The sequence below is a fragment of the Setaria italica genome, chromosome I, assembly GCF_000263155.2.
Source record: "Setaria italica strain Yugu1 chromosome I, Setaria_italica_v2.0, whole genome shotgun sequence".
NCBI classification, from domain to species: Eukaryota; Viridiplantae; Streptophyta; class Magnoliopsida; order Poales; family Poaceae; genus Setaria; species Setaria italica.
The window spans coordinates 37,065,692-37,078,396 of NC_028450.1; the positions used below are offsets into that span (position 1 = coordinate 37,065,692).

General features: G+C 43.7%; 1 protein-coding gene across 5 annotated transcripts in view; it reads right to left on the bottom strand.

Annotated features, from left to right (window-relative positions):
* Positions 1 to 8,065: 8,065 nt before the first annotated feature.
* Positions 8,066 to 12,705, bottom strand: part of LOC101758697 (mitogen-activated protein kinase kinase 3) — a 9,871-nt gene continuing 5,231 nt past the window's right edge. For 3 of the 5 annotated variants that reach the window (XM_022829051.1, XM_004953751.4, XM_022829043.1), the window contains 4 exons: positions 11,504 to 11,617; positions 11,134 to 11,241; positions 9,544 to 9,635; positions 8,471 to 9,003 (listed from right to left, as the gene is read on the bottom strand). In XM_022829051.1, the coding sequence (XP_022684786.1) occupies positions 8,640 to 9,003; positions 9,544 to 9,635; positions 11,134 to 11,241; positions 11,504 to 11,617 (678 nt within the window). In that variant the 3' untranslated portion in view covers positions 8,471 to 8,639. Of the gene's footprint in view, positions 8,407 to 8,470; positions 9,004 to 9,543; positions 9,636 to 11,133; positions 11,242 to 11,503; positions 11,618 to 12,705 lie in introns of those variants that run through there. The other 2 variants (XM_004953753.4, XM_004953752.4) reach the window with 2 other exon arrangements.

The window sequence follows — 12,705 nt, forward strand, 5'->3', positions numbered from 1 at the left end:
ATGTAGAAGTAATTAGGAAAATTAGGCATGGAGCATGTATAACCAGGGACGGAGCTAGGATATACGATAGTGATTATACGTAGATGATAGCGTGTGCATAAAAGAAATTAAGCTAGTTATCTAGTGATTAGTTTTGAATTAAATATGCGAAGATAAATAAAATAGCATGTATTTGCCAACACAAAATAATTGAAGATTAAGGGAGTGTTTGGCAGCACTCCACTTCATAAAAAACAACTCCACTCTACTAATTCCATCTTTTTGCAGCTCCACTCCACCAACTGCAAGAAACATGAAGTTATTGTACGTGTTTGGCTAATTGCAGTGTTTCAGCTCCAGAAACATGATATTATATTGTGAATAGTCTCTTTTACCCTTTGTGAATGGGCCCTCATGTCAGTTTCTTTTCTTTTCTCTCCCCTTTCTCTTCCTCTCTCTCCCTTCTCTTTTCTCCCCGTCCCTTCCTCTGTTCGCGCTAGCCTTGCTGATGATGGCGCACGCGGACGCGGGTGCGAGCGGCGCTGCCCGTAGTGGCTGGATTGGGGGAGAAATAAACAGCCGCACAGCACGCCGGGCACCCCCCCTCAAACAACGCCAGCTGCCGCTCCTGTTGCATGCCTCTGCTTCTTCCACGCGAGCTCCGCTCGCTGATAATCCCCTGTACTTGAAGCACTTCGTATCCATTTCTCCCAACCGCAGACCCACAATCAACGCTCGTTCCCCTAGATCTTGCCGCGACAGCCGCCCACGAGTCGTATCTACTCCGATTTCGAGTCGCCGATCCACCCACGGCCACAAGTCGTATCTCTTCCAATTCCGAGTCGCCGTTCCACCCGCGGCCGCGAGTCGTATCTCTTCCGATTCCGAGTCGCCATTCCACACAAAGTCGCAAACTTGTCGGGCCTAGTTCGAACAATTTTCGATGTCGATCCCGACGGCTCTATTTAAGCGCTGCCGCGGTCACGAGACATCTGCCCGCTACTCGGTTTGTCGTGCAGGTGGAGGTAGCTCTCTCATGGCGAGGAGCAGTGCCAGGACCGGGAGCGGGAGCGCGGCGAGTCGATTCCTGCTCCATTGCCGGCAGCTGGCGGCCGGTAGCTCTCCCATAGCGAGTGGCAGGAGCAGGGCGGGTCAATTTCTGTTGCGGTGCAGGCTACTGTCGGCTAGCCTTGAAGACCGAATAAGCGCCCAGCGGGTCGATTTCTGCTGCGGCGCGTTCTGGCGGTGGGGGCGAGCCGGCCGCAACAGGCGACGACGGTCGGGGATGGCGCGGTCCAGCGGTTGGCGGCGACGTGGTTTGGTGGGAGGAAACGACGACGGGGAGGGGATAGAAAAATTAGAAATGAAGCGCGTAACCTCGGTGGTAATGGTGGTTAAATAACACCAACTCCACGAGGAGGTCTAAAACTGATGTTTTTGGAGCAACCCCTGATGTACTTCAGAAAAAATATGGATCTGACCCTAGCTCCACGTTTTTTCTGGAGCTGAAGTTTGTGGAGCTGGACGTGTTTGGCAGGCAATTTCGTGGAGTTGGTGAAGTGGAGCTATTTTTTCTGAAGTGAAGTGCTGCCAAACACCCCTTAAGATAATGGAGCGTGCAGTTCACAATTTCGTGGTGCTGCATCGTGGTCTTTGTGGATAGCCGCACCAGCAGGCAGCGGGAGTCTGGAGAGCGGATCACCTTTTTTAGACGAACCCAAGCAGCAACTAGAGGTGTAAAAGGAAAGAAAACAGAAGCGTCAAGCGTCAGTAGAGGCGTGATTGGTTGCAAAGGAGTGGCCATCCAGGATGGATGGGCTGTACCGGATGGTGGGAGGCAGGATAGAGCGATGCAGGGAGGTTTATTTGGTTGCACTTTACTGTCGTCATGAATCACGCGAGCTATTGTTTGGTTGCACTGGACGGATCGTTATCGTGTATGACAAGAAACATCAGATCGTGTTTGGTAGGTTGAATCGGAGGAGATCGGAGCACCCTAGTACCATTTTGGTGAGGTTACCACCAATGTTCATGAACATGAGCTGTTTTGATGTTACAAAGGCTGATCCTGATGAACTACTTCCAAAGGCAATTAATTACTACTACCAGTATAGTAATAACAATAAATTGTAGCATAACTGTGATATGGAGCCAACTAAGTTTATTTGCCGTCTTTTTTGAACCGATAGTAGCTTCTTTGACATCTTCATCACCAGTGTACTCTAGGAAAGATGCAATTGTCTCTTCTTTGGAATTAAAACTCTTGTAGCAACAATTAGGATAACCGGTGACTTGTTGATGACAGGTTATCCAATTTGCAAACACCCCAGGCTTCCTACCTCGGTACACAACATATCAAGCCATTGTGCCTTATAAAGAAAATAAAACTTGATTCAATTGCAAAGGTAGATGTATGATAAAAGAAAATGTGATATAGTAAGTGTTGGCCTCAGATTTTATTTTCATCTTCCCTTGAGCTTGAGCTTGGAGCATCAGTTACACAAGAGCAATAGCAGACCACAAATAGTATGACATCGGCAACAGAAACAACAGGACAATGCCAACAGAAAAAAGCAGTAACAGCACATCGACAACAGATCAACAACAAGACTGCTAGAAATAAGTAACAAGCAGTACCAGTGGACAACAACAACAACAATGTGACCTGCTGATGACAGGTTACCCAATTTGCATACACCCCAGGCTTCCTACCTTGGTACACAACATACCAAGCTATTATGCCTTATAAAGAAAATAAAACTTGATTCAATTGCAAAGGTAGATGTACGATAAAAGCAAATGTGTTATAGTAAGTGTTGGCCTCAGATTTTATTTTCATCTTTCCTTGACCTTGAGCTTGGAGCATCAGTGACACAAGAGCAATAGCATACCAGAAACAGTAGCACATTGGCAACAGAAATAACAGAACAGTGCCAACAGAAAAAGTTGTAACAGCACACCGACAACAGATCAGCAACAAGACAGCCAGAAATAAGTAACAAGCAGTACCAATTGACAACAACAACAACAATGTCATAGTCCCTCACAAGCTCAAGGTCATCTGATGGTACCCATCTATATTTAATTGGGCAAATATTTTAATCATCATAGGTATAGTTTCTTACCTTGAATAACATATGTTACCATCAAATCAGAAGAAAGCAGCCAACATATATGAAAGATCAAAGAAAGATGAAATCACCAGGTAGTAGACAAGCAGTACCAGTGGACAACAACAATGTCATAGTCCCTCACAAGCTCAAGGCCATCTGATGGTACCCATCTACATTTAATTGGGCAAATATTCCAATCATCATAGGCATAGTTTTTTACCTTGAATAACATATGTTACCATCAAGTCAGAAGAAAGTAGCCAACATATATGAAAGATCAAAGAAAGATGGAATCACCAGGTAGTAGACAAGCAGTACCAGTAGACAAAAACAACATGTCATAGTACCTCACAAGCTCAAGGTCATCTGATGGTACCCATCTACATTTAATTGGGCAAATATTCCAATCATCATAGGCATAGTTTCTTACCTTGAATAACATATGTTACCATCAAGTCAGAACAAAGCAACCAACATATATGAAAGATCAAAGAAAGATGGAATCACCAGGTAGTAGACAGTTCAAAATAACCAACATATATGCAAGATCAAAGAAAGATGGAATCACCAGGTAGTAAACCAATAGGAAAGGTCAAATAACCAGAATAAAGACATGGCATCCATCACAACCATAAGGTGCAGGTGTTCAAGTTTACACACCTAACAGATCCCTCCCAATCACCTCTACAAAGTGGAACCATGTGTCCTATGCTATACAAAAATATATGCAGCCTTGGATAGGCTTCAAATGATATCTCTACCCTCACCATTAGTGGTTAGTGCTAACCCAAAATGTCCAACTATAGCATAGGCAAGCAAAATATCAGATGGCAGTCCTTAAGTACCTAGAGGAAGTTGGCTTGGCTCAGTTAGGTCCTAAGCCAAAGGATCCTATGGGCTTCACTCATCTGAACAAAGCATAGGTCTTCTGCTTTGTTCTTAAGCAGATACACAAGTGCAAACATCAAGACCTCCTGTGAGTACCCAGGACAGGACATGACACAACCATAAAGATCCTCATGGACCTCATTGTGCTGAGGAGCCTTGAGAGCATTTGCAACAGAGGCAACAACAACAGTCGTACCATGCATCAACTGGTATTCTTCCACACACAACTTCCTCCTTTTACTACCTCTTCCTTCCTTATCATCAGAACCCTTTGAGTTGTCCAGCCCATTGAAGGCTTCATTTTGCTTACCAGAATCACCCTCATTCCCACCTAAATCAATTGTCTCTGATCTAACATCTCCCCGGCAGCCAAGGTCAGTTGGTACACCTAAAGGTTCATTGGAACCCATAGCAAACCTACCAGTAGCCTGGCTAGACCCAAAAATAGCCTCTATCTAGACATAGTTCTCAATTGGGGTGTTCAAGAACTTGGCATCAGTAGGATGATCCTAGTTGGGCAAAGAGATGGTGCAATAGTTAGAGAAAAGGGCAATTATTAACCATAACAGTTTGATATATGGTTGTAGCCTAACCTTAGTGTGGCCTATCAGATGCTCCTCCTCAAGAACTATCATGTGATGCTCCTCATTCCAGAGAGCACCACTGAAATCCTTGAGCCAAGCAACCTTAACCCACCTTTGGCGCCATTTGCGCAGGTGGTTGCAAATTTAGTTGGTGGTGACATTGACTTCAGCAAAATCAGAAACCATCCTAGCAACTTGCCAAACATGAACTTCCTTGAAGCCTTTGCCAGTTTTGACCCCTTGCACAACCAGATCATGAAACCTCCTAAGCATGAAGGCTGACTGAACACTGGTCCATTGCATTGGCCCCCCAGGTCGGGCTCCATTGGGTGGAGGGGCTGCTGGGTTCCCTTCCTGCACAGCAGCCATCCCACCCTCAGCCCCTGCCTCATTGGCAACACCAACAACTTCCTCACCCATCATAGCCATGTCCTAACCACAATACCATCAGAAAAAGAAACACCAAAGTACTTAGAAATCAAACAGCAAAGTAAATACTGCATGCAAACATCATATGAAGATATTGTTCATGATTGCAGGTACACATCATAGCAAAGTACCATAGGTCTTAGAACATATTACAAATTCATCAATGCTACTAAACAATACATGAACCCTAAGTACTTCAATGGAATTAAACTCTAGAAGATCCCCTATTCTGCCACATTTGTGCAGCCCATGCATCCCTCTATTGTGCCCAAGTTCCATTGTCAAGACTATGTTCTGACTCAGGGGAAGTATTAGCGGAGTTAGGAGTCCAAGCAGCTTCAGTGGGGACATGTTCATCGTGTCCATGCCTAAGTATCCAATTGTGCAGAATACAACAGGCAAGAACCAACTTCACTTGGGTTTTGTAAGGATGGAAAGGCTTGTTGTCAAGGATTCTGAACATATTCTTTAGAGCACCAAAGGCCCTCTCTACTATCACTCTAAGAGAAGAATGCCTCAGGTTAAACAACTCTCTTTGGTTTTATGGTCTATTAGAATCAAACTTCCTCAAGTGGTACCTTGTACCACGATATGGCGGCAGGAACCCAGGCCTGGCTGCATATCCAGCATCCACAAGATAGAATTTCCCTAGACAATGTGAGAAATGGAGATGGTTTATCAGTTTAGTGGGTGCAATTTGTTGGCATGTGTATATGTGAGGTATGGTACCTTGTGAGACTGTAAGGCCATCAGCCCTTTCAAGAGCATCTGACAAAATTAGAGCATCATGTGCAGATCCCTCCCAACCAGCAAGCACATATATGAACCTGAGATCAAAGTCCACTGCTGCTAGTACATTCTGAGTGATGGTGTGCTTCCTGCCTCTAAAGGCAGCTTGCATCTTCAAAGGAACTCTAGCTAAGACATGTGTCCCATCAATTGCTCCTATGCAGTCCTAAAAACAAATAGCCATATTAACAGGCTACTACCATATGGGTAAGGTCAGTTGGTTTACAATTAGGAAAGGGCCACAAACCTTGAAATATGGGTTCCATCTCCTGCTGCCAAGGATCCTAGGATGGACACTAGTGGATGGTGGAACAATCAACTCATTTCTGAACTCACCAACTACATACAAGACTTGATGAAAGAACCTACCTATAGTTTCAGGTGACCTCCTAAATGTCATGTTAATGACCCTGGACCTCTAGTTGTGTCCAACTACATGCAAGAACATTACAACTTGTTCTTCAACAATGGCATGGATGCTTTTCATAACCAACCGAAACAAGTCACACAACTGGAAGAAAGGTACCCTCCTCATCCTTAGTAGGTTGACACAATGGACATCATCAGATTCATTAGGTTGCTATTCCTCTCTTTGTCCCTCTCTGCCATGGGTCCATAGGTAATAGATCGAGCATCCTCAGCTCTCCTTCTAAACCACATGAAAAACCATGCAGCAATAGCAACAACAAGAACAGCCACGGCCCAGCGCCTACCTTGCAAGTCCATGTCTAAGAATACAATGCAGTGTTCATTAGAGCTCAGTAGAAGAACTTGGGGTCATGTTGTTAAGCAAGCAAACATTCAGAAGTACATGTTATGCTAGACGTGGCTGCCACACCCGAAGGTGCTCCTCCGGTGGCAAGGATTCATCATCGACTTAGGCACTTTGCTTAGCTCAGTATGACGGGCATGATTGGTTGCAAAGGAGTAAGCCATGGTTCAAGGACACAAAAAATCAGATCGACAAGTATATGTGACAACCATAGATCCGCATCAGAAACAATATAGGGTTCATCAAAACCATAAATGCAGATGCAGAACAACCATAGATCCGCATTAGAAATAACCTAGGGTTCATCGACACCAAGCAAGATGTACCGTCGCAGCACCGGCGGAGGCACAGGGTGCCGCCGGAGGACCTTGACCCACCGGGACGATGGTACAAGAACAAAAAAAAATCAAATCGACCTTTATATGTGACAACCATAGATCCGCATCACAAACTACCTAGGGTTCATCACAACCATAAATCCAGATATAGAACAGCAAAAGGAGAGGACGGATCTAAGAGAAGAAGAACCTAGGGTTCATCGACACCAAGCAAAATAAGACGAATCAACATATCAGCGTGGGAGAGGGGATGAAGCAGCGTAAGAGGAGGGGGAGATGTACCGTCACAGCACCGGCGGGGGCACAGGGCGCCACTGGAGTACCTCGATCCACCGGTGAACTGAGGTCGAACAGGAGGAGGGAGAGGAGAAGGCGCACTAGGGAGGAGGGGAGCGGAGACAGTGGTGGGAGGATGGGAGGTCACCGTAAGCCTCCCGCGCCTTTAGCCCTGGGACGGCGCCATCTCCCGCGCTCCATCGAAAAATTCCCGCTAGCATCGCTCCATCCCGACTCGCGAGTGAAGGAGCCCTCTGGGAGGACGGGCCGATGCGGGATAGAATGGGAGAAAGGAAAGGGGGGTGCGGCGTTTCGATTCGGGAAGGCTAATCGAACACGCGAGAGTGCACAGGAAGGTTTGGGACGGTACAGCGGACGGTGCCCTCCCGGCTACCAATCACGCCCTAGAAGAATGATGTGCGTATCCTTAAATTTGGGATAGTCTAATTTTTATCTTGGCTAAGAAATGCAGCAGCATGTTCATGAAGGTGGTCAGCCATGCTTACTTATTATAGAACATGTGATTAGCAGGAACATTGAGAGCTTCTTCTGTGGAAAAGCTGCAGCATTAGGGGGGAGGGAGGGGAGGCAAAATACACGGGTAAATACACTTTTTAGAAATCATTTTTTATGTTGGGTTCAAAACTATATTACTATGTGTATGTATTAAGGGAAACCATATTTTATGTTGGGTTAAAAAATATATTGGTATGTGTATGTATTAAGGAAACCATATTTTATGTTGGGTTAAAAAATATATTGCTATGTGTATGTATTACCGGAGTACGAGCACATAAATATTTAATTAAGATTAGCCTAGGGTAAAATGAACTTTTTGCATTAGACTCATGCTAAAATAGAGCACCACATCAACATGAGGTATTGCAAACCGGCAAATCAACCGCTTATACACAATATTAAGCGCCTGCCATCCAACCATGACAAGGTGTTTTGTTCTCGTTAAATACAACAATCAGAGATGTACTGCGTTACAAATTAATTTACTCCCACCAAGGAAAATAAAATAATTACAGCAACGGACTGCAGGATGGTCTGAAGCACCCGAAAGTTTGCGTCCTGACTGGACACCATCCTCTAGCCTTCATCTAACAAGATTCATCAGTCCCTTAGTTGTGACGAAGGAGGTCTCTATGGCACCACAAATACCAAATAGGAGCCAAGACGGAACACTAGAAGATGCAATGATCAAGTTTCAGCAATTACTCAAATGGAACATCCTGTTGCGACCTCAAAGAATTAAACATCACAATACTAGCAAAGATAAAGTATTTTAAACATGGATGCAGTAGAAGATTTGAACTTCATTTCTTTGTCATTAAGATAAGTTTTCCCCCTCGTATCCCACGCCCAAAAAGGAAATGAGGTTCAAAACCAGAGTTCCAAAACGAAATTTTCGAAAGCCATGACACATGAACTTCTGAGAGTGATCTTACAAGTTATATATATTCATTCAGGATTGGATGATGTACAGATCTTGCTTTGATATGTAATAGCATGACATTAAATTCCCTGGTTGCATGATAAACTGCTCTCTGAACTGGCCTACACGTTTGCTTGGAATGTCAATAGAGAGCTCATCCAAGCTGGGCATCCCTTCAGCTTTTACCCCGTCACCACATACAAGAACCTGGTTTCCTACAATAAATGATCCGGATACACGAATTGCAACTCCACTGTCACCGTTTGCACGGCAATGTAGCTTCTCCACGACATGGACAATTTTCTCTCGAGGCCTGTCACCCTTTAGCTTCTTCCTTATATTTGACAAACTATCAAAAATGTCATTTTGGCCAACATACACCTTCCCTGAGAAACTGCCAAAACAGGATAGGTAAGACAGCATATCATGCCTGTGTGCTCAGAGACAGATTTCAGCACAACTATAACAGCAACTATTGTGTAAAGAATAGTACTACAAAAGAAGCAAAATCACCAGAACAATGAAGTTGGAAAAAATAGTAGTAACCATCCAGTTATGACATGACATAAAAGCACAGGTCAAGTAAAGTGCAACTGGGGATGTAACTGGTCCATCAATATTTCCAGCAGCACATACAATTCCATTCATTTTCAAATTATCCATTCAACAAAGGAAATTAAAGCATTATCCATAAACCACAAGAACAATTATAGCTTGTTCATTCCCCAAACAAACTGGGCCAAAGGTTGTCCAATGTCCACATCAGTTGCACATGAGTTGATTCTGAATCCCGAGACATGGGCTAAAATTCTAGCCAATAGGAAACTTTATCACCACCTAAGTAGTTTCAGGATACAAATCTAGTTTTAAAAGGCAGCGAAGTTGGACAGTATTTAATCATGACGTTTACAATTGTAACATTGCCTTAAGGTACCTGAAAGTAGATTGTTCCATGTAGAATGTCTTCATATGATGCCAAATCCCATCAGATCCATTAAACAGGAGGTAGTAATGTATAGCAAGCATCTGAAATAAAGTAAAGAACAATGTATGTTATACATAGTAGACATTTTGCATAAATACTAATCTTTCCATAAAAGAGTCAGCATTTTTTTTCAACACTTGGGACGTCAGTGTCTATATTTCTTCCCGGTAGAGAGATTAGGAGAATACAAGAGATGAGCGGATCACATAAAATTCGATCATTCCATAACCCATTCTTTCCTGGGCTGAAAAGAACATGGATATGTGACTTGTGGAGCTGCAGGCTGGGTTTCTGGACCTCACGAGTTAAAAAATTGGGTTAAACATGCTCGTTGCTGGCCCGTATAGAGACAGACTTAGGTACACATATATGTATACATGGGCTGGGGCCCTGAAATTTGCGGGCCTGTGGCGGTGGCCCTGAGCAAGGGCTTCCGCTACGCCTAGTCCATGCCCCTGGCAGTGCTACAGCACCATCACGGGTCGCAGCCAAAGGTAATGGAAGTGGAGGGACAGAAAGTGTGACATGGAAATGGAGTATGGTACCATGGCCTGGACAAAGAGTAAGGGCACAACAAGAAATGATGAAAGCAAGTGCCACATGTAATAGGATGATGATTAGGCAGTTTTGGACTTCAAGTGAACCTGGTACGGTTGGCAAGACACCAAGACCTATTCCTGCAAAAGGGAGAAATCTAAGGATTGCTGGCTGGCAATTTGACCAATGAGATCAGAGGGGCCCACTTGTGAAAGGTTAAGGAAGTTTTATTTAAATTGTAACTAGATTGGATTTTATTTATAAAGAACCAATCTATTTGTTGTAGTAGGGGTCAACTCCTCTATATATAGAAGAGGGCTGTCATCTAATAAAATTAAGCAGAGTCTCTGTCTCCCTCTCCCTGACACGGCTAGGGTTTGGTCTTAGCCTACCCCACCAGGCTAGGGCTTGGCCTTAGTCGACCCCCTCCACCACCGCAACTCTCTCTCCCTTCCCAACCTTCTGCTTCTGCTGATCTGCACCATAACAGAACCAGTTAACAAGTTTTAGGGATCCAAATTTGCATTTTCCATAATTAGGGACCTAGATACACCATGGAACAAGTTGAAGCATCAGGTGTATTTTGCTCTCAGTGAAGTTACTTGCCCCCCCCCCCCCCCCAAAAAAAAAAAAAAAAATTGCCACAAAGATGAAAATGCCTCCCACATATGAGTTTTCAGCCTGGGTGCGTCAAGCGTCAAACCAAATTTACAGATCCCTGTTAATGTCCACATCACATCTTTATTCCTGATTTTTCAGCTTACGCGGGAAACAAAATTTAAACATATCCCTGTCAATGTCTACATCACATGTTATATACATCATGCCAAATTAGCTAGGGGATTAATTTCAGCCAAATGTGTTACTTGAGAGATCAGATTGATCCTTTGGAAGAAAAAAGGAATGCGAGCCAATGAGCTAAATCAAGGGACAAAAATTGTAACGGAACCAATTAAACAACAGTAGGAAAGAATAAAGTTGAAATATGTCACAAGGACTCACCTCAGCTATTTGCTTTAATCTTTCTGTTGGATCAACAACACTTTTGACATATGCTGCCAAGTCCACATCGGTTTTCAGGTACCTCTTGATGAATGGGTGTGACAAAAGCTGCAAAATGTATTGAATGTAATCAATGCAATAATGGGATAAAACATACTATACTTGAGTTTACTGACATGCTGAAATTATCGGCAAAATGAAATTTTAACATTCTATGATTAAATCAAACTGATCACTAATAACCACTTACATTCTTCTTACATACACTGAGCACTGAGAGACCATGAGAATTATGGCAAATATATATATCGAAACCCTAACCTACAGAACTCAAATTACATGAAAATCATCATATACAAAGTCTCTTTACCTGCTCACATGTGGGCCTTGCATCAGCATCTTTCTGCAAGCAATCATTGACGAACGAGCAGAACTCTGATGAATAAGCATCTTGTGGTGGAGTTGGTGATGGATCATCCAGTATCTGAATTACAACACATCAAATTAAAAAAGCAGACAACGAAGTGCAAATAACCATTCAAAGATAATTATAAAGTGGTTCACAACATCATATGAAAAATTGAACTATGATGCTATCATTAAAGCAAACAGCAGCAAAGCAGCGAACGAGCAGCTAAGGTCACTTGCTGTTGTTGCATTGCGCTAGCTGTACTTATTTCTAAGTTGCTATATAGAAGTAATATTTAAGGCGCTGTAGACAGTGATCATTGACTATACTGTTCAATGATTTATACATTGAAAATTCATGGGCAAGCGGGGAACCCAACATCCATGCATTCAACTAGCTGTTAGCAGTAACCTTGTGTGTACGAGTAGATGTTCATATTCAGTGAAGCTTCTAGGTGCAGAATATTTCGTGTTAGCGGATTTTCCACTGGTAGTTAGGGAGAATAGGCAATATTAGTTATAAATGCCTGTAGTTACTAGGAGGCACCAGCGGAGCTACATGGGGGCCAAAGTGGGCCACGGCCCCCCCTTGGTCAAAACAATTTTTCACGCTTCTACATGAAAGCTGGAGACCCGCAACGTGATGGCCTAGTAAATTGGCTAACGATTAGGAAAAACAGGTCCACCGTAAGGCATCATGCAGTTCTTTTGCAATGCAGTCACCCTACGGCCGGCCACCAGCGCATGTGGCCATATGCATCCCTGGCTCGCCGCTTCGCCGGCCGTCGCTGCTCCGTGCTGGCTTCGCGCTCTCAGCCTGCCACACCTCCCAATCGAATCCACATTTCCTAGTGTAGGCAGATTGTTATGAGCTTCATTTGTAATTTTGTTCCTTGCTTCTAGATCTCATGAGCAAGATGCATCGTTAGCCATATTAGAAAGCAACTTCCAGCTCTTGCATACTTGAAGTTAGGTCCTGCAACTCAAACTGAAGAATGTAAGGCTTCTAGGCCGAGCATCAGTGCCATTTTCAATTCAATTAGTTTTTCCTTCTTGGTTAGTGTTCAGAGAGCGGCCACCGTGCATATTATTGTCTTCTTTGTGATTTTGATGTCGTCACAAATCAAAGAACAAGGTTTTGAGTGATGGAATAAAGTTCATATA